Source organism: Vipera berus, assembly GCF_964194415.1.
Source record: "Vipera berus genome assembly, chromosome: 15".
Classification (NCBI taxonomy): Eukaryota; Metazoa; Chordata; class Lepidosauria; order Squamata; family Viperidae; genus Vipera; species Vipera berus.
In genome coordinates, this window is record NC_138218.1 from 9,044,559 (window position 1) to 9,072,423 (window position 27,865).

The 27,865-nt window shown below is 46.4% G+C and overlaps 1 protein-coding gene across 3 annotated transcripts in view; it reads right to left on the reverse strand.

Moving 5' to 3' along the window:
* Positions 1-249: 249 nt before the first annotated feature.
* The window catches only part of MED27 (mediator complex subunit 27), a 73,297-nt gene continuing 45,681 nt past the window's right edge, over positions 250-27,865 (reverse strand). Inside the window, exons 4-8 of one of the 3 annotated variants that reach the window (XM_081339838.1) lie at positions 27,426-27,519; positions 20,514-20,621; positions 13,153-13,194; positions 3,227-3,304; positions 250-1,122 (exon numbers count right to left, since the gene is read on the reverse strand). In XM_081339838.1, the coding sequence (XP_081195964.1) occupies positions 988-1,122; positions 3,227-3,304; positions 13,153-13,194; positions 20,514-20,621; positions 27,426-27,519 (457 nt within the window). In that variant the 3' untranslated portion in view covers positions 250-987. Of the gene's footprint in view, positions 1,123-2,999; positions 3,197-3,226; positions 3,305-12,304; positions 12,561-13,152; positions 13,195-20,513; positions 20,622-27,425; positions 27,520-27,865 lie in introns of those variants that run through there. The other 2 variants (XM_081339839.1, XM_081339840.1) reach the window with 2 other exon arrangements.

The following is a 27,865-nucleotide window of genomic DNA, read 5'->3' on the forward strand; positions in this document are numbered from 1 at the left end:
CGCCAACACTGATGATGTTACCTAGTTGGGTCATGAAACGTCTGCAAGCTAACAACCCAGCTCAGAGAGCACTAAGGTCCACACAAATCAATCGAATAATACTAGCAAAAAAAACAACACAAGCCATCCAGCCTAAATCAAACCATAATCTGCTTCATGGGACGTGAGAATCCCTCGAACCAACAGTTCCACGAGACGCCTCCTTCTGAACTTTGCACGGAAGTGAGTAAAAGAGAGACAAGATTCTTTTCAAGGCCGTCTCCTGTTTTAATAACGAAAGCCTAACAAAAAGGGGAAAACCAAAAGCCCAGGGTGAAGAGTTCGATTCATTTGTCTAGCTTTAGTCCGCAGGCGAAATAACACCGAGACAAATGGAAAGGGATGCTTCGTGGAGTCTTTCCACTGGGGATCGTTTGGTCCCAGGACTGGATCCAGGAGTAGATCTTGAGAAGGTGAGGAACAGGTTTCAGAAACCATGAAGAACACCTACCTTTTCCGAAAGTAAGTAAATGAGATTCCTTTTGAAGCACCAGGTTCTGATCTGCAGTCATAATGCTAAGATGGAAAGTGGGGTGGGGGGGAAAAAACCCACCCAAAAAAAATAATAATTGTAGAAAAGGGACAGAAAGGTAAAAAAGAAAAGAAAAGAAATGAAGAGTGAGTTTTTATTCGTATCAGCAGATGTTCAAGAGCAGACTAGTTCGTTGGCCGGCTTAGACCTTCTTGAAAGCCATCCAGGAATTCATATCAAGCCCTGAGGCTGACTTTGAGAGGTGGACTTCTTGGTTGAACGAGGTCACGATCGTGGAAGCGGTCACGATGGGCCACACCAAAACCTGCGTTTAACCCTTCTGACGTTTATGGAACGATTGATCTCGGTCGAGGAGAAATCAGAACTTATAGCTCTGCGGAAGGTTGACCTCTCCTTTGAGTTTCTTCAGATCCATCTTCTACTTCCAGATGTTCTTGATTAGCTTCCAGGTTGGGTCATTGGCGACACGTGTCATGGAAGGCTTCTAAGGTCCGAAAATCCCTCCAGGTTGGGGGGAGGCCATCCTGCAGGAATTTTCCACAACGCTGGCACGGAGCTTGGAACAGCTTGATGTAACTTCTCAGCCAGGTCTGAAAAAGAAAGCGGGAGATGATTTAACAAGAGGCCCACTCAGCATCCTCAAAACATGACTTGGAGGAAGGGTTAGCTGAGCTTCGTGTCCGCCCGGAATGCTTGTTCTTCTTTTCCAACTTTCTCAAGAGGCAAGGGCAGAAACAGCCCTGCCAAGCAGTCCTCAAGTTACAACAGTCCATTTGGCGACCGCCTGACCACGGGGAATGGGCCGCAACGGTCCTTAAGTGTGAAAAGCGGTCAGGTGTCGCCCTGTCCAGTGCCGCTGCAGCTTCAAAGGGTCACTAAACGAACTGCTGTTAAGTTGAGGGCTACCTTGTAAATAAAATAATCTTTCTGTCCAAGGAACAAAAGAGAAAATAGAGACGATGTAAATGTGGGGTGGGTGGTATGTTGATATGTATTTTGTTGTTTTAGTTGGGTTTTGTGGGGTTGATGTGGATTTTTTCAATTTCGTTGTTCTGTATGGGACAATGACAATAAAGATTATCGTATTGTATCGTAAGAACGGTTCATAGGGAAAAATAGGGGGGGGGAGAAAGGAGGGGAAAGGGATTATATTTCCACTCTCCTTGACAGCAGCCACCAAAACATTTGTGCTGTGCCCTCTCTCTCTCTAAGGTTATATTACAATTTCCTTCCTCCGTAAGCTAAGCCTTTCTAATCTTCAAACTCATAAATCACTGGTTCCATTCTCTCTCTCTCTCTCTCTCTCTCTCTCTATATATATATAAATATATATATATCTTTCTCTCTCTCTCTCTCTCTCTCTCTCTCTCTTTCTCGCTCTCTCTTTCTCTATATATAAATATCTCTCTCTCTCTCTCTCTCTCTCTCTCTCTCTCTCTCTCTCTCTCTCTCTCTCTCTCTGCAAGAAGTCCATGGGGCTTTCCAGGTGGGCCTTAAAGGTAGCTGTTGATCTTTCTTTTTTCTAATTAAACTGATTAATTTTGCCACCTCCGCTGGTCCCGCTGTCTTCCTCAACCGTTCCTCTCCAATTTCAGAGGCTTTGAAACGTTGCGGTCCACGAAGAGAAAGGGACCCGTTGGTCATGCGGGCAAAAGGAGAATTCAAGTGATAAAACGACGGCGGGCGGGGTCCTCAACCCCTGCCGCTAAAGGAAACGCTCGTCAAAGTGAGTTTTTAACCACCTTCCTTGCCGCAGCGGTGAATCAAATCAAGACGAGTCGGTTGCCAAGCGTCTGAATTTTGATCGCATGACCCTGGGGAGGCCGCAACGACCGTTAAGCGTAAGGAACGGTCCGAAATCCCTTTATTTTTCCCCCAGGGCCGTTGCAACTTCCAAAAGGCCACTCAAGGAACTGGCGTAAGTCGAGGACTATGTCAACGCTGTGACAATTAAGACCAGTTAAGACAATTAAGGTTAACCATGACTTGGGTGCTAAGAAAGGGAAGAATGTTCAGGATGGCTTTCTACAGTTAACTAAGGTTAAGGCTTAAAATGGGAGTTTTCTCATCCGGACTGAATTGCAGGCTCAAGGAGAGATGCGGCAAAAAAACAAAAAAACAAGTTTCTTGTTTTTTTGCCAACTTTCGGGTGCAATCAGATTCGAACTAGGCACAGGGCTGATGAATCTTCTCACGAGAGGTCCAGGTGGATTATATCGATCAGAGAAGGTGGCTGTCTGAAGGCAATTGTGGACTGCCTTTCTGAAAATGAATTCCTTCAGTCTTGACGGGAGTTGCTTCTCTCTCTCTCTCAGCAGTCAATAGCTTCCTCTCGCCTCCTCAGAGTATTCTCTGAGTAGACAAATCGAGGAGAATGGCACTCAAACCGGGACTGGCCAATGGTGGCTTACTTGAGCTCCATCTGACCGGCCTCGCACTCATCAAGAGCCTGGCATGGAGATCGTACCGTTATTTGTCTGGAATGGTAGAGAGTCTCTGATATTCCGTGCTCCGGAGTGGGATTGTGGAGGAGGAGGAGGAGGAGGAGGAGGAGGAGAACTGTGGGGTCTTTGGTGCTCTCTGAGCTTGGTGGTTTTCTTGCAGACGTCTGATGACCCACATAGGTGACATCGTCAAAGTGGCTTTATCGGCGAGACGGACAGCCTATCAAAGTAATAAAGAAATAAAACCTACCATAAAGGACCGGACAACCACATCAGGCATCTGTGGGAGCTGGTAATGCAACAGGGCTGTGGTTGCGTGATCCGTCACCTGCCGAGGAAGCAAGAAAGGGCAGCTATGAAACACCAACCCAAGTCATTCCAGCGACTGCTAGACTACAAGATCAAATAGAGGAAGTCCTCCGCTTATCACTTATCACGTCCTCCACGGGATCAAAATTCAGACAAGCTTGCCAACCGACCCATATTTAGGACGGTTGCGGTGTCCTGGGATCAGGTGATCCCCTTTTTTGCGACCTGATGACCAGCAAAGCCTAGGCCAGGGGTCTTCAAACGTTGGCCCTTTCATGACTGGTGGACTTCAACTCCCAGAATTCCTCAGCTAGCATCGCTAGGGGGGAAAGCAACCCTGTTCTTAACTTAACCGCTGCAGCGATTCGCTGAACGACGGCGGCAAGGAAGGTGGTAAAAAAGGCAGCCAAACTCACTTAAGGACGGCCTCACTTAGGAAGGGGGAATTCTGGGCTCAAGTGGGCTCGTAAGTCGAGGGCTGCTGGTAGATGGCCTTTAGAGCCAGTCTAAAACCCAGCACGGTGTTTCGTGTTGTGGCTTGCGATGGCCGCTCCCTGCACAATTTGTTGCTTTGGGTGCCCCAGAAGAGTCGCAGGTTTGTAGGGGGCCAAAGCGGGAAGGAAGCAAGTGCAGCGTTGGCTGAAGAGTGGCTGGGCTTCAAATCCTCCAAGCCCGGCAGAGGCGGGTCGGGTGGCGCATACAGATGGCGGCCTTTCCTGCCTGTTCATTGCGCCCTTCAGCTCCTGTCAATTTAAATGCCGGCCCTGATGCTGGGGGTGCAATTCATCAGTGGGAGCGCGCACAGACACACACAGAGACACAGACACAGACACACACACACCCCGGCCTTTGGCTCTGCTGTAGGGCAGGTAATTTTCTTCCCTCGTGGCGAGTCAGAGATCTTTGCCAATCCTCTGCTAAAGAGCCCCAACGTCTCCCAGCCGGCTTTAAGAGAGTCAAGCAGGATGGGAGGTTTTGGCAGGAGATAGATGGCTGGGACAAAGAAAAAGATATTCATTTATAGGGAAGGAAGGAAGGAAGGAAGGAAGGAAGGAAGGAAGGAAGGAAGGAAGGAAGGAAGGAAGGAAGGAAGGAAGGAAGGAAGGAAGGAAGGGAGGGAGGGAGGGAGGGAGGGAGGAATCTAGTTATAGGAAGGAAGGAAGGAAGGAAGGAAGGAAGGAAGGAAGGAAGGAAGGAAAGAAGTAAGGGAGGAATCTAGTTATAGGAGGGAGGGAGGGAGGGAGGGAGGGAGGGAGGGAGGGAGGAAGGAAGGAATCTAGTTACAGGAAGGAAAGAAGGGAGGGAGGAATCTAGTTATAGGAAGGAAGGAAAGGAAGGAAGGAAGGAAGGAAGGAAGGAAAGAAGGAAGGAAGGAAGGAAGGAAGGAAGGAAGGAAGGAAGGAAGGAAGGAAGGAAGGAAGGAAGGAAGGAAGGAATCTAGTTATGGGAAGGGAGGGAGGGAGAGGAAGGAAGGGAGGGAGGGAGGGTTGGACTAGAAGACCTCCAAGGTCCCTTCCAGCTGTTATTCTGTATCCATCACCAAGGAGGCGACTACTACTACTATTACTACTGCTGCTAATAGTAGTAGTAGTGGTAGTACAACTACACTACTGCCGCTAATTTGCTTCCGAGAGAAACAGGCAGCCCCATTTAACAAGCTGAAGTCGAGCGCCCAGCACACCGAGTTCCTAATCGCTGCCTAATGAGATGTTGCTGGAAGGTAAAAACTTTTATAATCGTATTTTCCAAACAGAACAAGGGGCGGCCAGGAGGAGAGAGAGAGAGAGAGAGAGAGAGAGAGAGAGAGAGAGAGACACGCGGCGTTTTGAACGCCATCAAAGGAGATGCTAAAGAAGAAGAAGAAGAAAAGAAAGGAGAGAAATCGGCCCATCGGTAACAAACGGGCGGGAAGAAAAAAAATCCAAAACAAAACACAAAACATATTCCAGCTTTGTTGCCTCCCCCCACCCACCCCCCCGGGGAAAAAAAAACAGCCTCCACCGAGTTCTTTTGCCCTCCACCTGGTTTTATGTTGAAGGAAATTCTCCCAATTTGGGGGTGAGCTGGCCGATGATCAGCCATCCAGGACGAGGTCATTTCTTACGTCAATGGGTGGACTCAAAAGACTCCTAGCGACAAAGACCCCCCCCTTTTATTTTTATATTTACACACACACACCCCTCCCGTTTCGTTCTGGTAGATTTCCATTTTAATTTCTTTTGTCTTTCTACGCGGCGGCTTGCTTGGGCTGGGCGGAGAGGAGCAAAATGTCCTCTCTCGTCAACTTCCAAGATTAAAACCAGGCAAGTCGAGAGCCAAGGCACGGGATGCCTTTGAGGACCCACCTTCTCTGTCTTCTACCTTTTTCTGGGGTTTTTCCCACCCTGTCGTTTTATCGTGGAATTTAATTAAAAGTTTACGATTTTTAAAAAAAGCAGGGGGGGGGAGGAAAAAGAGGGCTAAAATTGCGGCAGCCTGTGGCACATTTGGTGAAACCAAGCCAGGGGTCAGTTTAACCGGCTGTCCTTGGAAGCAGATCCTCGCTTATCCTTTGCGGAAGGTGGAGAGACGGTCAAAATAATAATAATAATAATAATAATAATAATAATAATAATAATAATAATAATAATAATAATAATAATAATAATAATGAGGAGGAAAAGGAGGAGGAGGAGGAGAAGAAGAAGTAGTAGACTAGATGACCTCCAAGGTCCCTTCCAACTACTACTACTATAGTTGGAAGGGACCTTGGAGGTCATCTAGTCCAACCCCCTCCTCAGGCAGGAAACCCTACACCAGACATGTCAAACACAAGGCCCGGGGGCCGGATCCGGCCCGTGAAGTGGTTTCATGCGGCCCGCGAAGCCATCCTGGAAACAGTGAGGGAACGGCCCCCGCTGCCTTGGCCCCGGCCCAGAGACCCTCCTCCTGCCAGAGACCCTCAGATCTGTCCCACTCCTGCCCAGGCCCCCATAGGCACCCTTGATGCGAACGATGTAGAGCTGGCCACACCCACCCAGTAGGCCATACGCACTCTAGCCACGCCCACCCAGTAGGCCACGCCCACCCTGGCCATACCCACCCGGCCCCCTGAGGGCAACCGCCATGCTGATGCGGCCCTCAATGAAATTGAGTTTGACACCCCTGCCTTACACCATTTCAGACCAATGGCTGTCCAGTCTCTTCTTGAAAACCTCCAGGGTTGGAGCATTCACCGCTTCTGGAGGCAGGTTGTGTTCCACTGGTTAATTGTCCTCACTGTCAGGAAGTTTCCCCTTAGTTCTAGGTTTGAGTAACTGATGATGCAGGCTTTCAGTACGTGCTTATCCTGGGGAGATGAATGACAGAAGCGCATCTTCATATATTAGGGTACGGTTGGGGTGCCCTTGTGGCACTGGGGAATGGAAGGGCGGGGGCTTGAAGTGGCCCACTTCAGAGAGCAGAAGGGGGTTTTTTTTGCGCCAAACTGTAAATCAAAATCACGTGAAAGGGTTAACGCCACTTCATAATGCCTTGCTAAGACCACACTCGGCATGCTGCATCCCGCTTGGGTCGCCCCGATGTGAAATACAAATAATAATAATAATGAAAAATGTCGAGACTCTTGTTACGAGCACCTTCTGCTTAACGATGAGGCGTCTTGCTTTTTTTCCCCCGAAAGCGAACGTTCGTGACGCCCTCGGAGGGGGAAGAAAAAGGAAAGAAAAAAAAGAAAAAAAGAAAGGAGGAAACATTAAAAGCCACCAAGGAAAAAAAAAAAGAATGGTGGCTAAAAACATCCATCAAAAGCAGACAATTCTTCCAAGCTTGAAGGCCCAGCTGATGGATGGTGAAAATAAAATGACATAAAAGGAGGCCGAGCATCCTCAAATCTGTCTCTATCATCTGCACAACCTCCCTCGCTTTCTCTTTTGAGTATTTGTGATCAATTTCTCAGGCCGAGGCGGATTCGGCTCCTCCAGCTAGTCTGCCAGGGTGGCCTTGAGGGAGGGGGGGAAACGGAGTGCCAACGCGACGCTATTTTGGTTGGGCTGTGCAGAACGGCAGAGCCCCTGGGACTGGACGAAGCAGAGTTTTTCCTTCGTCAAACGTAGAAAGAAGAACAGCCACCCAGCAGCAGAAGAAGTGGATTTGGGGGCACAATGTACCTCTCTTGATAGGGATGCTTAGATGTCTTGCTGAAATCTTTCAGTTTCTGGGCAAGTTAGCTGCCTGCATGTGAGTGTCCATCTGTTTATCCATCCATCCATCCACCCATGCCTCCATTCCTCCCTCCCTCCACCCACCTATCCCTCATCCATCCATCCCCTCAACCATCCATCCACTCATCTATCCCCTCAACCATCCATCCATCCCCTCATCCATCCCCTCAACCATCCATCCATCTATCCCCTCAACCATCCATCCATCCATCCCCTCAACCATCCATCCATCCATCCCTCCATCCCCTCAACCATCCCTCCATCACCTCATCCGTCTATCCATCCATCCCCTCAATCATCCATCCCCTCAATCATCCATCCCCTCAACCATCCATCCATCCACTCATCCATTCCCTCAACCGTCCATCCACTCATCCATCCCCTCAACCATCCATCCATCCCCTTAACCATCCATCCATCCATCCATCCCTCCATCCCTCCCTCCCTCCCTCCCCTCAACCATCCATCCATCCCCTCATCCATCCATCCACTCATCCATTCCCTCAACCATCCATCCCTTCACTCATCCATCCATCCCCTCATCCATCCATCCACTCATCCATTCCCTCAACCGTCCATCCACTCATCCATCCCCTCAACCATCCATCCATCCCCTTAACCATCCATCCATCCATCCCTCCATCCCTCCCTCCCCTCAACCATCCATCCATCCCCTCATCCATCCATCCACTCATCCATTCCCTCAACCGTCCATCCACTCATCCATCCCCTCAACCATCCATCCATCCCCTTAACCATCCATCCATCCATCCCTCCATGCCTCCCTCCCTCCCCTCAACCATCCATCCATCCCCTCATCCATCCATCCACTCATCCATCCCCTCAACCATCCATCCCTCCACTCATCCATCCCCTCAACCATCCATCCATCCCTCCATGCCCTCAACCATCCCTCCCTCCCTCCATCCATCCCCTCATCCATCCATCCACTCATCCATTCCCTCAACCATCCATCCCTTCACTCATCCATCCATCCACTCATCCATCCCCTCAACCAACCAACCAACCAATCATCCATCCATCCACTTTGCCCCATACAACCTTTCTTGCCACAGTTGTTAAGGGAATCACTGCAGTGCTTAAGTTAGGAACATGGGCTGTTAAGTGTCATCTGGCTTCCCCTCTTTGACTTTTGCTTCTCAGAAGGTCACAAACGGGGACACGGCAATCGCCCTCAACATGAGACAGTTGCCAAGCGGCTGCATTTCGATCACGTGACCAGGGGGACGCTGCAATGGTTTTAAGCGTGAAAAAAATGGCCGCCAGTCCCTTCCCCCCCCCAACGCCATTGTAACCTTGTAATGGTCACTAAACGAATGATTGTTCAGTTGTACGTTGTAGGGCCAGCTGTACGATTCCTTGATTTTTCTCGGGCTAGCCGGCCTTTCCCGCAAAACGCCACAGGGATATTTTAGCAACCCAACCCAACCAAAAACGACAACCCACACCACCAACCCCCCCACACACGCACGACAACATGAGGATATGAAATCGATCAATATTGCAAAAGTCTTTTGTAAGAGGCGGCCTTTGGAACGGGGAGAGAGAGAGAGAGAGAGAGAAAAGGACTCGGCCCACCTCAAGGTTTCTTTCCCTTGTTTATTTCGGCAAGGGTATTTATTCTCTTTTGCTTATTTCAGCGCTGGGAGCTTTCACACAAAGGTTACAGAGATCACCCTGCTTCTCCCCCTGCCGAGTTGAAAATGTCAGGAAGAGGCTGAGAAGCTTCCCACTTCCCTCGGCCCTTTTGTGATGCTGCTCTTTAGCGCGTCCAGCTCCGCCGTCTGGCAGCTCCATTCTTCCCCAATTCTCCCTGCTGCTTTGCCAAGACAAAAGCCCAACCACCCTGCACGGGAGCTGGGGAAAACCTCTGGGGGCGAACTTCGGTCAAAACCTGAACGCTTCCAACAATAATGGGTCTTTTGGAGAAGCTGACCACCTCCCCCCCCCCGCCGTGCCATCAAATTAAGCACCTCTGCGGAGCTTAATAACCCGAGAAAAGACCTCGGCAAAGTGTGGCTGAGGAATTCTGGGAGTTGAAGTCCACAAGTCATCAAAGAGCCAAGTTTGAAGACCCCTGCTCTATATTGTTGGTCGTCCTGGACTTACAATCATTTGTTTAGTGACCATTCAAAGTTACGATGGTGCTGTAAATTGTGACAAACTGCTGGTCCTCGCAATTACAACCGTTGCAGCCTTATTATATTTTTTTTTATTCCATTTATATCCCGCCCTTCTCCGAAGAGTCAGGGCGGCTTACAAGCTTAGCAGTAGCCTTCATTCTACGTATATGCCTGCTTATTAGGGCTTTCACACACACACACCCCAAGCGGCATTATTACAAAGTCAGCTTAATTGCCCCCAACAATCTGGGTCCTCATTTTACCTACCTCGGAAGGATGGAAGGCTGAGTCAACCTTGAGCCTGGTGGGACTCGAACCTGCACTAATTGCAGGCAGCTGGTGTTATCACGGTTTGTGCAATCAAAATTTGGGGTGTTTGGCAACCGGCCTCTATTTATGAAAGTTGTAGCATCCTGGGATCACGTGATCACAATTTGCAACCTTCCCAGCTGGCTTCTGACAAGCAAAGTCAACGGGAGGAAGCTGGATTCATTTAATGACCCTGTGTTTCGCTTAACAACTGCAGTGATTGGCTTAACAACCCTGGAGAAAAAAAGCTCATAAAATTGGGCATGACTCATTCAAAGACCGCCTTTCTTGGCGATGGAAATTCTCATCCCCACAACTACCTCAACGTCAGGCAGAGAAGCGTGCTGAGCATTTGGGCAAGGATTAGTCCCAATCAACAGCACCGGAAAAAGGTTTTTTTTTGGGGGGGTATTTCTCCCCAATTTTGGAAGCACAATACGAAATCGACTCTGAGGTTTCGGGGTGAAGCAGACTAAGAGGATCTGGGACCTGCAGGTAAACTTTGTTCGTCTTAATTCTCTTCCCACCCAAAGGGAAGAAAAACCGTGTTTTTTTTCGTAAATCAAGTGAAGTTTTAAGGGACCCCTTGAAATTATTAATAAAAAAAAATATTAAAATGACATCGTTAATCATGTCTGGAGTGGCAGGTTTCTGCAAGATGTTCAAGCATCCTCCTGATTTATTTGTCTCCGAGTTATCTTTGCAGCAGGAGGGGAAGTGAGCTTATAATAGTTTTATTTTATTTCTCTCCAGGTTCAAAACACCCACCCACCCACACGCAAGCAGCTATATGGATACCCAGGAAACAAAAATCCAAACCAAATCAACCAGTTATAAAAACTTAAAACTTAATAACATCGTCTGCCAAGGTAACCATCGATCTCTTATAATCAAGGCACAGGGGGAACACTTGGTAATATTTCTTATACACGTTGCGCGCACGTCTGCGACAAACCCCCCAAATAAACCAGGGGCTGATTTCCCTGGGAAATGAGGTAAAATAGATGTAATTTATCTATGACAATGCTCAAAGCCTGGGGAACAAACAGGGCGAAGTAGAAGCGATAGTACACGAGGGAGGGTTTGATTATAACAGCAACCTGGTGAGACGAGACCCATGAATGGGATGGACTGGTGGATGGATAGAAAGTGTTCCAAAGAAACGGGTCTACAAAAAGGAGGAGGGGGAGTTGCACTATATGTAAGGGAACACGACATAGCTGCAGAAATTGCAAAGATAAAATCTCTCCAGAAGGTATATGGGTCAATAGGGGTGAGGGGGTGACATGATAGCAGTGTTCCAATATCTCAGGGGCTGCCCCAAAGAAGAGGGAGCCAAGCTATTTTCCAAAGCGCCTGAAGGCAGGAGAAGAAGCAACGGATGGAGACTAACCAAGGAGAGAAGCAACCTGGAACTAAGGAGAAACTTCCTGACCGTTAGAACAATTAGTCAGTGGAACAACCTGCCTCCAGAAGCTGTGAATGCTCCAACACTGGAAGTTTTCAAGAAGAGACTGGACAGCCATTTGTCTGAAATGGTATAGGGTTTCCTGCCTTAGCAGGGGTTGGACTAGATGACCTCCAAGGTCCCTTCCAACTTCTTCTTCTTCTTCTTCTTCTTCTTCTTCTTCTTCTTCTTCTTCTTCTTCTTCTTCTTCTTCTTCTTCTTCTTCTTCTTCTTCTTCTTCTTCATCATCATCATCATCATCATCATCATCATCATTATTATTATTATTATTATTATTATTATTATTATTATTATTATTATTATGGAAAAGTGACATTGCCATAAAGGTGCCTATTACAGGCTACCCAACCAATCAGAAGAAATAGATGAAATCTTTTTTGTCTTTGAATGCTAAAACAGTGTCGGGTGATTCCACACATTACTTTCTAGACGAGGATATACATGCTTAGCAGAAGGCGGGTCTCTGCACCTTCCAGTCTTCTGTTATAAATTCCAGAGCAATCAAGGCACCAGGCTGGAAACTGGGAGATGGTGAGTTCTAGTCCCACCTTAGGCAGAAAAGCCAGTTGAGTGAATTTGGGCCAATCATCAGGAGATGGTGAGTTCTAGTCCCAGCTTAGCTCTGAAAGTTGACTGGGTGACCTTGGGCCAATCATCAAGAGATGGGGACTATAAGTAGGAGATTAGGGAGTTCTAGTCCTGCTTTAGGGATGAAAGCCAGCTGGGTGACTCTGGGCCAATCACCAGGAGACAGGGAGTTCTAGTCCCGCCTTAGGTACGAAAGTTGATTGGGTGACTTTGGACCAATCACCAGGAGCAGTGCTCAGGAGAAAGTGGGCAGGACGAAACAAAGACATGGGCGTGATGAGGACAATATAGCATGTATGCTGAAGAAAGTCATTTACTTCAACTATTGACTTCACTTCCAATTTACAGTCCCATTCAAGGGCAATTTGCATGATCTGTTCATTTAATATACAGGTATAGTCCTCAATTTACGGCCACAATTGAGCCCAACGTTTGTGTTGCCAAGCGAGACGGTGGCTAAGGGAGTTCTGTCCCCACGTGACCTCGGGACACCGCGACTCGTCAGAAGTGTGAGTCAGTTTGTCGAGCGTCTTGAATTTTGTTCCTCTGACCGCAGGGAGGAGGCTAAGGGTGGAAAAATGAGCAAAAGTCACTTTTCCTCAGCGCTGTTGTAACTTTGGACGGTCCCTAAACAAATGGCTGTAAAGGTATGGATTTTAAAAAGAGGTCCAAGCAGGGAGGTGGGGGAAAAAAAGTTTTTAACCGCCCGAACAAAAGCAATTTCATCAGCCGTAAGAAAGTTTGAGGCGTTATTGATGAAGGATTATCACCGTGGCCTCTGTTCTTTGGCTGCTTTGCATTATAAAAAAAACCCTCTTCTCGTGGAAGCGAGGCCTTTTGCATTTTGAGAAGGGAGAAGAAATATATTAAACAAAGTGTCTAATCCTTTAATTCTCACCCTGTCTCCAGAGTAACAGACTAACTAGCGTGCTCTTCTGGTTTTAATGCTAGTTAAGGACTGGGTGGTTTCATACCGCCCCAAAGTTTCTTTCCCCTTTTGATGTGAGAGAATTTTTCCAAGGTCAAAGCTTTTTTCTTTTTTTTGCATTTGAGGTTCGGCTTCCAAAATAAGAATCCTGGGAATTTCAGTTCGACAGGATCACCCAATCCCGTTTCTGGAAATGAGGCGTTCCTCTCAGAAGTGTAAGAACCTTACCTTCTGGAAGACTTGATAGCTGGACTTCGACCATATGTCAAGCTAGAGTAGAAAAAAAGAAGAAGAAAAAAGAGAATCCTCATTAGCGTACTTCTAACAACTCAAGATTCATTCAAGCTCCGGGCGGGCTTATTTTACGCCCAATTATTCCTGGTGTGCCCGCAGGGTACCAAAGGGAAACTTAACATTTTCAACTTTGTAGGAAGGGCTGGGCTGAGGAAGACACTGCAGGGTCGGTTAAGCGTGCTTGTGGACGTTCAGGATGAGTTGTGCGATTGCACGGTTTGAATCCCTAAAATTGACCTGCGTAGAACGTGGTTAATGGGATGACTTCACTCTTTCCGTTAAAATAATAATAATAATAAAAAGGCAATCCGTATTTTCTTTCGACAGGAAGACTTCAAAGACAGATCCTTCCCCATTAAGACCCAGAGAGAGAGAGAGACTGTCATTGGAGCTACTGTCTGTTCCAAACAACCATCATGCACTGTAGGTACAACCCAACGTTCAAGTCCCTTGGACTTGCAAGGGGATCCAATCGATCGATCGATCAACCCTGACTGCCCTTTGGGAAGGACAGATTCGGAAGCGGAAGCTGAAATACTTTGGCCACCAAACGAGAAAAGAGGGTTTTTTTGGAGAAGACCCGGATGCTGGGAAACATTGAAGGTGAAAAGAGGAGGGGACCACAGAGGATGACACCCCGAACACATCTCCTATCTGTCTACTAACTTCTCTTGACCTTGCATCCAAGACCAATTAATTTGATGATTCTTGAAAACGAAACAAAACAATGGGAACTCGACATAAACCTAACTTTTAAACAACCAGGCATTTAGCTGAGGTCCTATCAGTATACCCAAGGCCGGAAGATGAGGTTCAACCTAGAACTAAGGAGAAATTTCCTGATAGTGAGAACAATTAACCAGTGGAACCGCTTCCCTCCAGAAGTTCTGGTTGCGCCATCACTGGAGGCTTTTCAAGAAGAGATTGGAGAACCTGCCTGAGCAGGAAGTTGGACTAGAAGATCTCCAAGGTCCCTTTCCATCTCTGTTATTCCATTGCCTTCTTTTGTAAGGTAAAGGTAAAGGTTCCCCCGCACATGCGTGCTAGTCGTTTCCGACTCTAGGGGCCGGTGCTCATCTCCGTTTCAAAGCCGAAGAGCCAGCGCTTGTCCGAGGACGTCTCCGTGGTCATGTGGCCGGCATGACTAGACGCCAAAGGCGCACGGAACGCTGTTACCTTCCCACCGGAGTGGTCCCTATTTTTCTACTTGCATTTTTACGTGCTTTCGAACTGCTAGGTTGGCAGAAGCTGGGACGAGTAACAGGCGCTCACTCTGTTACGCGGCACTAGGGATTCGACCCACCAAACTGCCGACCTTCTGATCGACAAGCTCAGCGTCCTAACCCACTGAGCCACCGCGTCCCTTCTTTTGTAGCAGGAGCTAAAAGACCAACTCTCCTTGGCCTTCAGCCCTTCCAAAGTTTCTCCCGGACTGACATATTCCTGGGTCCAGGATGAACTCACTCAGGCGGGGCTGTTGTGATGCTTTGCAGTTTCAAGATTGCTTCAACTCAGTTGGAACAGATTGTGCTGATCCATATGAATATTTCACAGCCCCCGAACGGTGCTTATAACAAGGGCATCTTTCAATGCTTTGATGCATCCTTGTGTCCACAACATAAGTAATTCAGTGACAAGTGACACAGAAAACATTTAGCTGAATTAAGGCAGAATTCTGCCCTGCGGGAAGTAAATAAAATCCCCCCCACACACACACACCTCTGCTAAATATTACATTTAGATCCGGTGATGGGAGGTGAGGATGGATATTATGCCCGAGTTAAAACTCAGGGAGCAAAGTTATACGTTCTTTAAGTTGGATATTTTCAGATTGTAATGTCAAGGCCAGAAACCTTTATCTTGATAAATGGGATTAGGGAGAGGGCAACATTAGACAATTAAATTAGACATTGCTAAGTAATTGTGTGCCATTTAATCACCCTTCCGAGGAGAGATTTCCTCTTTGTTCAGAAAAGTGGGGAGTAAATCAAGAGTAGCTTTTGTTCATCCCTCCCCAAAATATTGGATAATATGGATTTCTATGTAATAGTTTGGAGTCCAGCTGAGCATTTATCCCAAATAAAACTATTTGCATATCGTGAGATGTAACCAAGAATGAAATGTAGGAGAACCACTTGTGATTGATAAGGTGGGAAGTCAAATCTTATTTAGAAAATTCTCAGATACATTCTTACCTGCAGTCACTTGATCAGGTAATCCTCGACTTTGGAGCACAAAGGAGCCCAAAAGATTTCTGTCGCTACGTGAGATCACTGTTAAGTGAATTTTGTCCCGTTTTACAACCTTTCTTGCCAGCGAATCACGGCAGCCATTAAGTGAGGAAGACGGTTGTTAAGTGACCCTAATTTCCCCAGATTCTGGTCTGCTCGTCAGAAAGTCGCAAAAGGGGAATCACGTGACCCTGGGACACCTACCACCGTCATAAGTACGAGCCAGTGGCCAAGTGTCTGGATCTGATCACATGACCACAGGGAGGTTGCAACGGGTGTGGGTGCGAAAAACGGTCATAAGTCAGTTTTTTTCACTGCCGCTGTTACTTCGAACAGTCACTAAACGAACTGCTTTAAGTGGAGGACTAGCTGTACCTATTTAAGCTTGCAATTCCATTTACGTAGTCAAAAAAAAATCGCGACATCTGTACCACCCGTTACACAACCCGCTCCGTCCCAGTGAAGGCGTCTGGCCTAATTCTTTTTCACATTTCCAAATATCTGTTTTCCATTCCTGTCCAGATGTATGGCTCAATTAATATTTTAGTTATTGCTATTATTTATTCATCAAGCTCTCCCAAACGTGCCTGGCCCTGGACAGGCACACGAGAACAGGGGTCACGGACAAGGAGCCCTTGCGACCGACATAGGGGAGAGACGAGAGAGAGGCAGGGGCGGAGGGAGAGAGAAAACTGCCCCTACGGACCAAGGGTGGCTCCCCACGGTCTTGCCAAGCCTGCGAGGTAGACCAGATTAGGAAAGGGACTCCGTCAGGGGACTGGGATCCTGCTTTGTCCCGAGAGTTATAGCAACAGAATCTTGCAAGTCTACTGTTGTTTCTATATTCCTTACAAGCACCGAATCGTAAGGGTGGAAGGGACCCTTGGAGGTCTTCTAGTCCAACCTTCTCAAGGGATGATGGTTCTCAGACAAAGCGTTGTCCAATCTTTTCTTGAAAATGTATTCATTGATGATAGACAGACAGACAGACAGACAAGACAGACAGACAGACAGACAGATAGATAGACAGACAGACAGATAGATATAGATATAGATAGACAGATAGATAATGGATGGATGGATAGATAAGAGTATGGATGGATGGATATGGATGGATAGAAGATAGATAGATAGACAGACAGACAGATAATGGATGAATGGATGGATAAGAGTATGGATGGATGGATAGATAAGAGTATGGATGGATGGATAGATAAGAGTATGGATGGATGGATATGGATGGATAGAAGATAGATAGATAGACAGACAGATAATGGATGAATGGATAGATAAGAGTATGGATGGATGGATAGATAAGAGTATGGATGGATGGATAGATAAAGGATGGATGGGTGGGTGGGTGGATGGATGGATAGATAGATAGATAGATAATGGATGGATAGATTGGATGGATGGATGGATAGATAGATAGATAGATAGATAGATAGATAGATAGTGGATGGATAGATAGATAGATAGATAGATAGAGATAGATAGATAGAGATAGATAGATAGAAGATAGATAGATAGATAGATAGATAGATAGATAGATAGATAGATAGATATAGATATAACAATTAGATAGATAGATAGATAGATATCCTGGCTAGAGGACCTCAGACTGGATAAATCTCCTTCTCCCCCTCCCCCCATTTTGGGCTCTTTAATTTTGAAAGGAATTGAACTGTATATAGAACAAGAATATTGTATCGTCCAAATAGGTACTCAACCATTCCTCAACATCCAGATGGACAAGGCCCCGCATAATTCAATCAGGTCAGCTTTTAATGCTCCCCAAGGTTTATTTTATTTGAAAGAAGGCAAAGCATATGCAGGGCTCGTAAAGCCTCCATCCTAACCGCCGCCCCCACCCCGGCCTCCTCCGGTCGAAATGAAGTGGGCGAGCTACACCGTGCAGGCTTGCGGGTCTATTATTCTTCCAACTTTTCACTTTCAATCAAGGGACCCATTTGTAACTTAGGGGTGGGGGGTGGGGGAAAGCTGCTGAAAAGCACAATTTTCAAGGCGTCTTTCCCGCATGCGAATTAAACCGGGCCTCCCTCCCTTTCTCTCTCTTTCTCTCTCTCTCTCTCTCTCACACACTCTTGCTCTCATCTCTCTCCGTCTTTTCCCTCTCTCCTTCATTCTCTCCTTCTCATCTCTTTCTCTCTCTCTCTCTCTCTTGCTCTCATCTCTCTCCGTCTTTTCCCCTCTCCTTCATTCTCTCCTTCTCATCTCTTTCTCTCTCTCCCTCTCTTTTTCTCCCTCTTCTTTTCCCTCTCCTTCATTCTCTCCTTCTCATCTCTTTCTCTCCCTCCCTTTTTCTCTCTCTCCTTCTTTTCCCTCTCCTTCATTCTCTCCTTCTCATCTTTTTCTCCCTCCCTCTTTTTCTCTCTCTCTTGCTCTCATCTCTCTCCGTCTTTTCCCTCTCTCCTTCATTCTCTCCTTCTCATCTCTCATTCCCTCCCTTTTTCTCTCTCTTGCTCTCATCTCTCTCCTTCTCTCCTTCTCATCTCTTTCCCTCCCTCCCTCTCTTTTTCTCTCTCTCCCTCTTGCTCTCATCTCTCTCCTTCTCTCCTTCTCATCTCTTTCTCTCCCTCCCTCTCTTTCTCTCTCTCTCTATCTCTTGCTCTCATCTCTCTCCGTCTTTTCCCCTCTCCTTCATTCTCTCCTTCTCATCTCTTTCTCTCCCTCCCTCTCTTTTTCTCTCTCTCCTTCTTTTCCCTCTCCTTCATTCTCTCCTTCTCATCTCTTTCTCTCCCTCCCTCTTTTTCTCTCTCCTTCTTTTCCCTCTCCTTCATTCTCTCCTTCTCATCTTTCTCTCCCTCCCTTTTTCTCTCTCTCCTTCTTTTCCCTCTCCTTCATTCTCTCCTTCTCATCTTTTTCTCCCTCCCTCTTTTTCTCTCTCTCTCTTGCTCTCATCTCTCTCCGTCTTTTCCCTCTCTCCTTCATTCTCTCCTTCTCATCTCTCATTCCCTCCCTCTTTTTCTCTCTCTCTTGCTCTCATCTCTCTCCTTCTCATCTCTTTCCCTCCCTCCCTCTCTTTTTCTCTCTCTCCCTCTTGCTCTCATCTCTCTCCCTCTTTTCCCTCTTTCTCCTTCATTCTCTCCCTCTCTCCCTCCCTCTTTCTTTTTCTTTCTTCCTCTCTTTCCCTTTTTCTCTCGCGCTCTCCTCCTCTCACTCTTCCTCCCTTTCCCTCCTCCTCTCTCTTTTCTCGCCTTCTTCCTCCCTGCGTACCCCCCACCCCCCCCCCCGACACCCCTCCCCGGCGCAAGAAACCAGTGGCCGCTTCTCTGAAGGTCGTCTGAATGATTTCAAAGGCGATCACAAATCAAAATGTTCGCTGCATCTCATATCAAACAGAGCTGGTGCCAACACTTATTAGAGGAATCCGATTCGTGCGCCCCCCCCTCCCCTCCCCGCCCCCCCCCTTCCCTTCACCCAAACGCACATACAGCTCGGCTTTGAAGTGGGAAGAATACAGGGATCAGAAATTGCTTGGGAGACAACTCTGCCTACCTTTGAAGCTCTGGCTTTGATACAGCCAGGCCTTCTACTGACTCAACGCTCAACGCTGGAAGGCACAAAGCAGCCTTTGCTTACCGAATGCTGGGTAATTAACGAAGGCAGAGCATTAACATAACCCAGGTGGGTTAATGTTCCAGGAGACCTACCTGGCGCCAAGGTGTTAAGAGGCTTGCAATCCCTACCTCCGCCCAGAGTCCCCTGGGGGGGTGAGGTGGGCGGCATGCAAATTTAATAAATAAATGAAGAAGATAAATCCTGAACTTGCCAAGTCAGGGTTAGTCTCTCTCTCTCCCAACAGAAAGATGTTTAGAACCGGGGTGTGCGTGTGTGAGAGAGAGAGAGTGTGTAGAAAGCCACAGGGAGGGGGGTGTTGGGATAAAAGCCAACAAGGTTTCTTTCAAGGCTGTTGACGTTTGGCACGCTGGGCAAAGGTCAATGAAGGAAGCCCACGGGATGCCTACTGGAGCAAGCTTGGAATTGATAAGAGAATATTTGAAAATCGGGGTTGAATTGGGGGGGGGGTCCTTGGTGCCCTCTGAGCTTCAGGGGGCTGTTCTGAGCAATCAGGGTTCTCCTCTTGCAGATATGTCATGATCCAGCTAGGTACCAACGTCAGTGCTAGAAGGGAGTGGAGTTTGCACGGCAGTGGTGGTGGTGGTGGTGGAGGAGGAGGAGGAGGAGGAAGAGGAGGAGGAGGAGGAGGAGGAGGAGGAGGAGGAGGAGGAGGAGGAGGAGGAAGAGGACTATGGGGTCCTTAATGCTCTTTGCGCTTGGTTGTTTTCTTGCAGACATTTCATTACCCAACTAGGCTACATCATCAGAGCTTGAAAGGAGTGGGATTGGGAGGAGGAGGAGGAGGAAGAAGAGGAGGAGAAGGACAACTATGGGGTCCTTAATGCTCTTTGCATTTGGTTGTTTTCTTGCAGACATTTCATTACCCAACTAGGCTACGTCATCAGAACTTGAAAGGAGTGAGATTGTGAGGAGGAGGAGGAGGAGGAGGAGGAGGAGGAGGAGGACAACTATGGGGCCCTTAGTGCTCTTTGCATCTGGTTGTTTTCTTGCAGACATTTCTTTACCCAACTAGGCTATGTCAGCAGTGCTTGAAAGGAGTGGGATTGTGAGGAGGAGGAGGACTGTGGGGTCCTTGTTGCTCTCTGAGCTTCGTGAGTCTTTTGTACAGGTTTCATTAACAAACTAGCTAACAGCAACAGTGTGCTGCCGCTGCCCAGTTTGGTCATGAAACCTCTGCAAAAACAACCAAGCTCAGAGAGCACCAAGGACCCCACAGTCCTCCTCCTCCTCCTCCTCTCTCTTGTCCTCCACCATGCAGACCCTGCTCGCTTGTAGCGCTGATGACGTCGCCTAGCTGGGTAGTGAAACGTCTGCAAGGAAAAACAAATTAAAATAATCGCCAAGCTCGGAGCTGCCGCATATATAAACAAGGAGCAAGTCTCACTCACTCGCGCTCAGACTAAGTCACTTTCTCCACCACCACCCCCAGCCTCAATTTGAGATGCAAAAGGGATGTTTTACCTTGCCGTCTTCCGTGTAGACGTTTTCATGGAAACCTTTGACTATTGTCCGGTCGATGAAGAGGCTCCTCATGACCACGATAACCTTTAATACTTTTCCCAAAGTGACCTGCGAAAAAAAAAGAAAAGGAAAAAAAAAGAGGGAAAGCGTAAACATGTCAATACCGAGAAGGCGGCAGGTTATCCAATACAGGCAAGTCCTTGGACTTACGACAATTGTTTGGGGGCCAGCCTTTCCGTTGCTAAGCGAGGCGGCCGTTAAGGGAACCGCGCCGGATTTTTATTATTTTTTTTTTGCAAGCCTTTTTTCTCGCCGCCGTTGTTCAACGGGTCGTTGCGATGGTGAAGGGAACCAGACGGACATTAAGCGAATCTAACTGACTTTGGTTCTGGGAAGCTGGCTGGGAAAGTCGCAAACGGTTGTTAGGTAAAGCCGGCTTCTTCCCCATGGGCTTCGATCGTCAGAAGGTGGCAAATGGGGAAGCACGGGACGCCGGGACCGTCGTAAATACGAATCAGTTGCCAAGCGTCTGAATTTTGATCATGTGACTGTGGGGGATTGCAGTGAGGGCCGTAAGTGGAGGAACTGGTCCTAAGTCCCTTTTTTTTCAGTCACGTCGTAACTTCAAACGGTCGCTAAACGAAGGGTTGTAAGTGGAAAGCTACCCGCAAACTTAAAAGGGTTTAACTTATCATGCCTAGGTATGATCTGAACCCAGTGCCACAGTTTTAAGGAAGAAGAATAGAATAGGAGCTGGAAGGGACCTTGGAGGTCTTCTAGTCCAGCCCTCTGCTCAAGCAGGAGAACCTGTACCATATCTCGGACAGGTGACTGTCTAGAACCAGGACCCAGATTGTTGGGGGCAATTAAGCTGACTTTGTAATAATGCCGCTTGGGGTGTGTGTGAAAGCCCTAATAAGCAGGCATATACATAGAATGAAGGCTACTGCTAAGCTTGTAAGCCGCCCTGAGTCTTCGGAGAAGGGCGGGATATAAATGGAATTAAAATAAAATAAATAAATAGAATCTTCTTAAAAATCTCCGGTGATGGAGCGCCCACGATTTCTGGTGACAAGCTGTTTGTTAATTCGAGGACTCCGTGTATATGGAGACCACCTCACCTCTAGCAAGGCGTGTAAGGTGTGTGTGTGTGTCCATTTTTGCAACACGTGATTTCACCCTCACTTTGAAAAGGGCGTACTTGATTAAAAATTGCTTTCTGAATGCTGGATTTCATGCCAGCGAGAACGTCCGCCCCGTACACTAAGATCTGCCAAACAATTAGGCAATGCGGGTGCTCACTTAAGCTTGTAAACACTTGCTTACATTCCTCACAACAGGTGCAGCAACATGAAAAGCTCCCAATTTCACACCAAGGTTGTGTTGACCCTGGAAAAACCAGCAGCTGTTGTGCCGACTGAGGAAGCCAAGAGGGAGGATTTGGAAATAGAAGAGACAGTTGCACGAGATCGTAATAGCGATGGAGAGAAAGGAGAAGAGATGATGGAGAGATAGAGGAGACGATGGAGAGGAGAAGGATCCGATGGAGAGAAAGGAGAAGGAGGCGACGGAGAGAAAGAGGAGATGATGGAGAGAAAGGAGAAGGATTTTTTAAAGATTTTATCCATTCCCCCTCCCACCTTTATTGAATTCACAGCCACCCACCCAGATTTTGTATGCCAGAAAGTTGCAAAAGGCGATCAAGCATCCAAATTTTGATCACCTGACCCTGGGGAGGCTGCGGCAGTCGTAAGTGCGAAAAACGGTCATAAGTCACTTCCCCCCCCCCCGGTGCTGTAGAATGATCGCTAACTTTGATAACTTTGAATGATCGCTAAATGAATCGAAGGAATACCTGTATTCCATTTACTGGGCGTTGCTTAAACTACATTTAGAAAAACTCTTGAGGCCAACTTCCCCTCGTTAAATTTGACTGTTTTTTTTCCATCGATAGACACAATACTCGGCTTTTTAATATGTCGCCTGTGGGATATGTTCAAAATTGACCTTGATGTAGAAAATTTTAATTCAAATCGATACACCTGCTAGCTCGATCTAAAATTCAATTAATACGAACGGAGGGGGTGGGGAAGGGCAAACGCCCCACGTTTTCTTCGAGCCGCAAACGGCACGGCGGCACGTTAAGCCAGCATGCAGCCTTCTATTATGCTACAGTGCTAGCTTGCTTTTAAACACCATCAGGCTAATGTGTTTGCTGTCAAGATCTAAGGCTCCTGGGCTGATTCTAGAGGACAAAAGGCAATCGGATCGGTATTCTCCTTAAATACTTACTGAGCAAAAAAACATCAAAACAACAAAGAAAATTGGCTTGGTGAAAATTCCCCAAAGGGACCTGGAATTTGTAAGAAAGAAAAAAAAGAGCCCTTTTAAGCAAAGTTGCACTGTCATTGGACTTAATGAGATCCGAATTACCTGGTGTGAATACTAACAAGCGCAAGGAAAGAAAAGAGGGAAGCAAGACAGATTACAAAACAAAACACTTTTTTTAAAGCCTTATAACCCAACCTTAACATTTTCAAAGTCAGGACCTTGTATTTCGACACGAGCCTTGCTCCAAAATGGAAAGAGAGGAATGATTTATTTTTTTTGCACCCGTCTAACTGTATAGAGGATTTAAGACTCTGAAAAATTTAAATTTTCAAAGTGTAAAAACCAAGCGTTCAAACTGGACATCCTTGCTGTCTGAAGAATTCTCCAGAACTTGACACACGAAGTTCTAACGCTGCAGTATACAGAAATTTGTCGCTTTCAAAGTAACGAAAGGTCATTTCCACCCCACCCCCCCGCCCCATCTTCACCATCTGTATTATTGGTCATAATAATTGATCACAATCTTCTCTTGCAATGTTTCTGGTGGTCACGCACCCCAGTATTAACTTGGACTCTGCTTAGCTTTTTTGGAGATCAACCAAGGTCAACATAAGGCAACCGGAATTTTGGTCAAAGGAGGCCAAAGATCTTCACGACGCTATCCAGGGTGCTGAAACACAGACTGGTGTTACTTTCCTATATACGGTAGTTTTTAGCTTGCAACTCTTCGCTTAGTGCTTGTTCGAAGTTACAATGGTGACCCCTATGACAGTTTTTCACTCTTACCACCGTCGCAGCATCCTTGCGGTCACATGAGCAACCTTCGGACGCTTGGCAACTGGCTCGTATTTATGACGGTTGCAGCGTCCCCATGTGTGTGTGTGTGTGTGTGTGTGTGTGTCCCCCTTTTGCGACCTTCTGACAAGCAAAGTCGACGGGGAAGGAGCCGGATTCAACAACCGTGTGACGAGCTCAACAACCGGAGCGATTCGTTTTAACGGGCGCGGCAAGGAAGGTCGTTAGGACGGGGAAAAACTCACCGAGCAAGCGTCTCGCTTAGCGACAGAAATTTTGGGCTCAGTGGCGTTGTGAGCCGAGGGGAAGCACTTGGGACTGTTGTACCTTGGCCAGAGAGAGACACAACTGGACGGTATTGGGTTTAGAAGTCTCCAAAGTCTCCTTGAGTGCTTAAACACAGCTGGGCTACCTCAAAGCAGCCGACAATTTAAACCTTGCAAAAGCAGCTGAGCTGCCAAGTTTTTTCCCCCCCTGGATTGCTATGCCCTCTTAATGGGCTGAAAATCCTATTTGTGCCACCAACCGTCCTCTTTTTTCCTAGCTATTTTTCTAATCACTATCCCCCCCCCTCCCGCTTCCTCAGCTGTGGCTATCAAACTCTACTTTGTTTTATCAAGGCGCTCTCTTCTAATGATGCCTATTTGTAAATAGCACCGATAGGCTGCAATTAAGCCATTAGTGGCTAAATAAACAAGCATGCTAATTAGGCCCTTCTGCAAGGGATTTCTTTCTTTCTTTTTTTTGGGGGGGGAAGGGGGGGGAAACGGAGAGGCTGGAATTTACCTTTCATTAATCTGGCTTAATTGCCTGCTCGAAAGTCAACATAAATCAAGAGCCAGGAGTGATTTCTTGATATTAAAAAAAAAACGAGCTGATGACTTCTCACGTTGCCACTCCCCTTGGCAATCGGCTGCAGATACTCCGGGCAGGAAGGCAAAGCTGGCAAGTTTTATTTGAATTATTTGAATCCTCGTTGGAGTAAGAGAGGGGGACGGGCCCAAGTTCACTTAGCTGGTTTTTCATGTCTAAGCGGGACTAGAACTCGCCGTCTCCTGGGGATTGGCCCAAAGTCAACCAGTCGGCTTTCATACCTAAGGCGAGACTCGAACTCGCCATCTCCTGCTTTCTAGTCTGGTTCTTAAGTGTTAAGAGACCAAACTGGCTCTCTACACCCCATCAGATAATTTTACAATGACTGTCAGAATTTCAGCTAGTCCTCTCCTTACGACGTTCGTTTAGTGACTGTTTTAAGTTACAACAAGGCTGAAAAAAAAGGGACTCACAACCAGGCCTCACACTTACGACCGTCGCAGTGAGTTTAGCCTCATTTTATGACCTTTCTGGCCACAATTGTTAAGTCAATCACGGCAGATGTTTTAAGTCAGCAACGCCGTTAGTTAAGTGACATCTGGCCGCCCCCGTTGACTTTGCTGCAACGTTCCTGAGTGTGAAAAAGAGTCATTTTTTTTTTCAGGGCCGATATAACTTTGAACAGTCACTAAATGAAATGGCTGTAACTTTGCACAATGAGTGGTGATTCAGCAATGTATCGGGAAGGAAAAAGTTGAGATGCAGCTGTGGGAAATTCAGCTTTAAACTTGTGGTCGGTTCCAGAGTTGGCCCACCGTCGTATTAGAAGACTGAGCAATTGATTGTCTTTCTGATGAATTTGGCGCTAACAGCCCCATCACTCTGATCGTGAAGATTATTGCTAACGTAGTTTAAGAAATCTCTTAAAAAATGTACAGGTTGTCATTTTTAGCTCCTATAAATTTATTTTATTTATTTATTTTATTTTATTTTATTTTATTTTATTTTATTTTATTTTATTTTATTTTATTTTATTATTTTATTATTATTTTATTTTATTTTATTTTATTTTATTTTATTTTATTTTATTTATTTTATTTGTATACCGCCCTTCTCCTGAAGGACTCAGGGCGGTGAACAGAGACATAAATATCAAAATGCCCAAATACAGAAATTGAAAACAATTTAAACCCTAGTGCCCAAATGCAGAAGTTAGGCTTATATACCACCCCATAACACTTTACCGCACTCTCTGGGTGGTTTACAGTGTCAAAGCATTATTTGCATCTTGCCCTCAACAATCTGGTCCTCATTTTATCAACTTCAGAAGGCCAAGTCAACCTTAAGCCCCATTAGGATCTAAGTCCTAGCTGGGGGCAGAGTTTGCCTGCAATACTGCATTCTAACCATTGCACCACCAGGGCTCCTCTTAATATTCGCTGCATTCAATCCCACCTTTACAGATTCTGCAGTTCAGCAGATCTTTAGGATTTAAACATTGTGTCTCTCTTACATGTCAGTTATTTCTGGGAAACTGCTTCTGTAAATTGTTCCTCCAGTACAAACTTTGGTGGGAGGAAAAAAAAAGTCACATTGCAAATGTAGCCCCAGAGCGAAGGAGTCAGGTACTTTGGGTTTAACTTAAGAATTTATACGCTACCCTTCGATAAACAGGATTCTCAGGGTGGCTTATAAATAAAAGACAAAGCAAAATACATAATTAACCGACAATGAAATCCAAGGACAGGAGAGAAAGCAAAGCAAGGGCAGAAGGGACGCCCAAGCACAATGTTGAGGCAGAGTTTAGAGGGAAAAATGGTTCGGTTTGATCTCTGACCCGTTTCCAACAGATCAACATTTCAAGGTGAACTTGGAGGCCACTGTGGCTCTTATAATGTTTGAACCCCGGGGTTGATGGCTCTGAGATTGTAAATGACCAAAAACATCAATTCTTTATTTTTGTAAGCTGCCTAGAGTCACTTAAAGTGAAGGGGTGGCCATATGAAAGAAAGAAAGAAAGAAAGAAAGAAAGAAAGAAAGAAAGAAAGAAAGAAAGAAAGAAAGAAAGAAAGAAAAAAGAAAGGAAGGAAGGAAGGAAGGAAGGAAGGAAGGAAGGAAGGAAGGAAGGAAGGAAAGGAAAGGAAGGAAGGAAGGAAGGAAAGAAAGAAAGAAAAAAGAAAGGAAGGAAGGAAGGAAGGAAGGAAGGAAGGAAGGAAGGAAGGAAGGAAGGAAGGAAGGAAGGAAGGAAGGAGACAGCCAATGGTTTTCTTGAGAAAGGGGAAAAAAATCTGTTTCATTTTCAAAACTGCCCACAAAGAGCAATCTTTGCATCAATGAGATTTGGGAAATCTGAGAATAACTGTATGTTTTCAGCTTTTTTACGTATATTGAAGAGAGAAAAAAGGCATTCAAGGCAGTCTAGACATCTCCTGCCCATTACAAACATTCCTGGAAATGGCCTTGAGTTGAAATAAACAGATATAAATAGGCATTTATAGGCATTTTTATTTGATTAAACTCTGCTTCTTTTTATTCTTTCATTCCTTTCCTATAGGCAGTCCTCCACTTGCCACAGTTTGTTTCGTGACGTTCAAAGCTACAACGGCACTGGAAAATGTGACTTAGGACCATTTTTTACACCTAAGACGGCTGGGCTCAATTGTGTAAGTTGAGCACTACCTGTATTTTTATTTTTATGTATTTTTTTTCCCCGTCCATTCTATTGTTGCAAGCCACCCAGAGTAGCTCCACCGTGAGATGGCTGGCAAATAAATTTAAGCAATAAGCAAACAAATGAAAGTATTTGCCAGTTTATGTATTATTCTGATGCGTTTGAAATTTCGCAGCAACGGAGAGGGTGTCCCCCCACATTTGGAAGGGTACTTTCCGTTAACACCAGCGGGCCTCTAAGCTTTATAAACAACAACAGCAGAAGCAACAATAACAACAGCAACAACAAAGTTTTTAACTCACCAGCAACATGGCCGAGGTCCCGTTGGGCCGAGACAGCTGGATAGACATCTCAGCAAACATTCGGTCAATGCGGTTGATCACGTCGTCCACGTAGCTACAAAAACAACACATTGCAGGTGAGCGACAGCAGCAACTCAACAATTTACATTACGCATAAAAGGAAAAAAAAATGTAACCGACGGCAGCGTAGCCAGCGAAGTTGTAAAAACCAGGCCCTTGCTCGCTTAACCAGGGGATCGAAAGCCGAGGTACAGCGATGTGATTCACGTAACTGTCGTGATTTGATTGAGAATTGCGGCCAAAAAACAAACAAAATACCCCGTAAAATCGGGCACACCTCAGAGTTTGCTGCCTTGCTTAGCGACGGAAATCCTGCTCCCAATTTTGGTCGTTAAGTCGAGGATTACCTGCTTCACTTGGCCCGACTTGACGTAGTATCC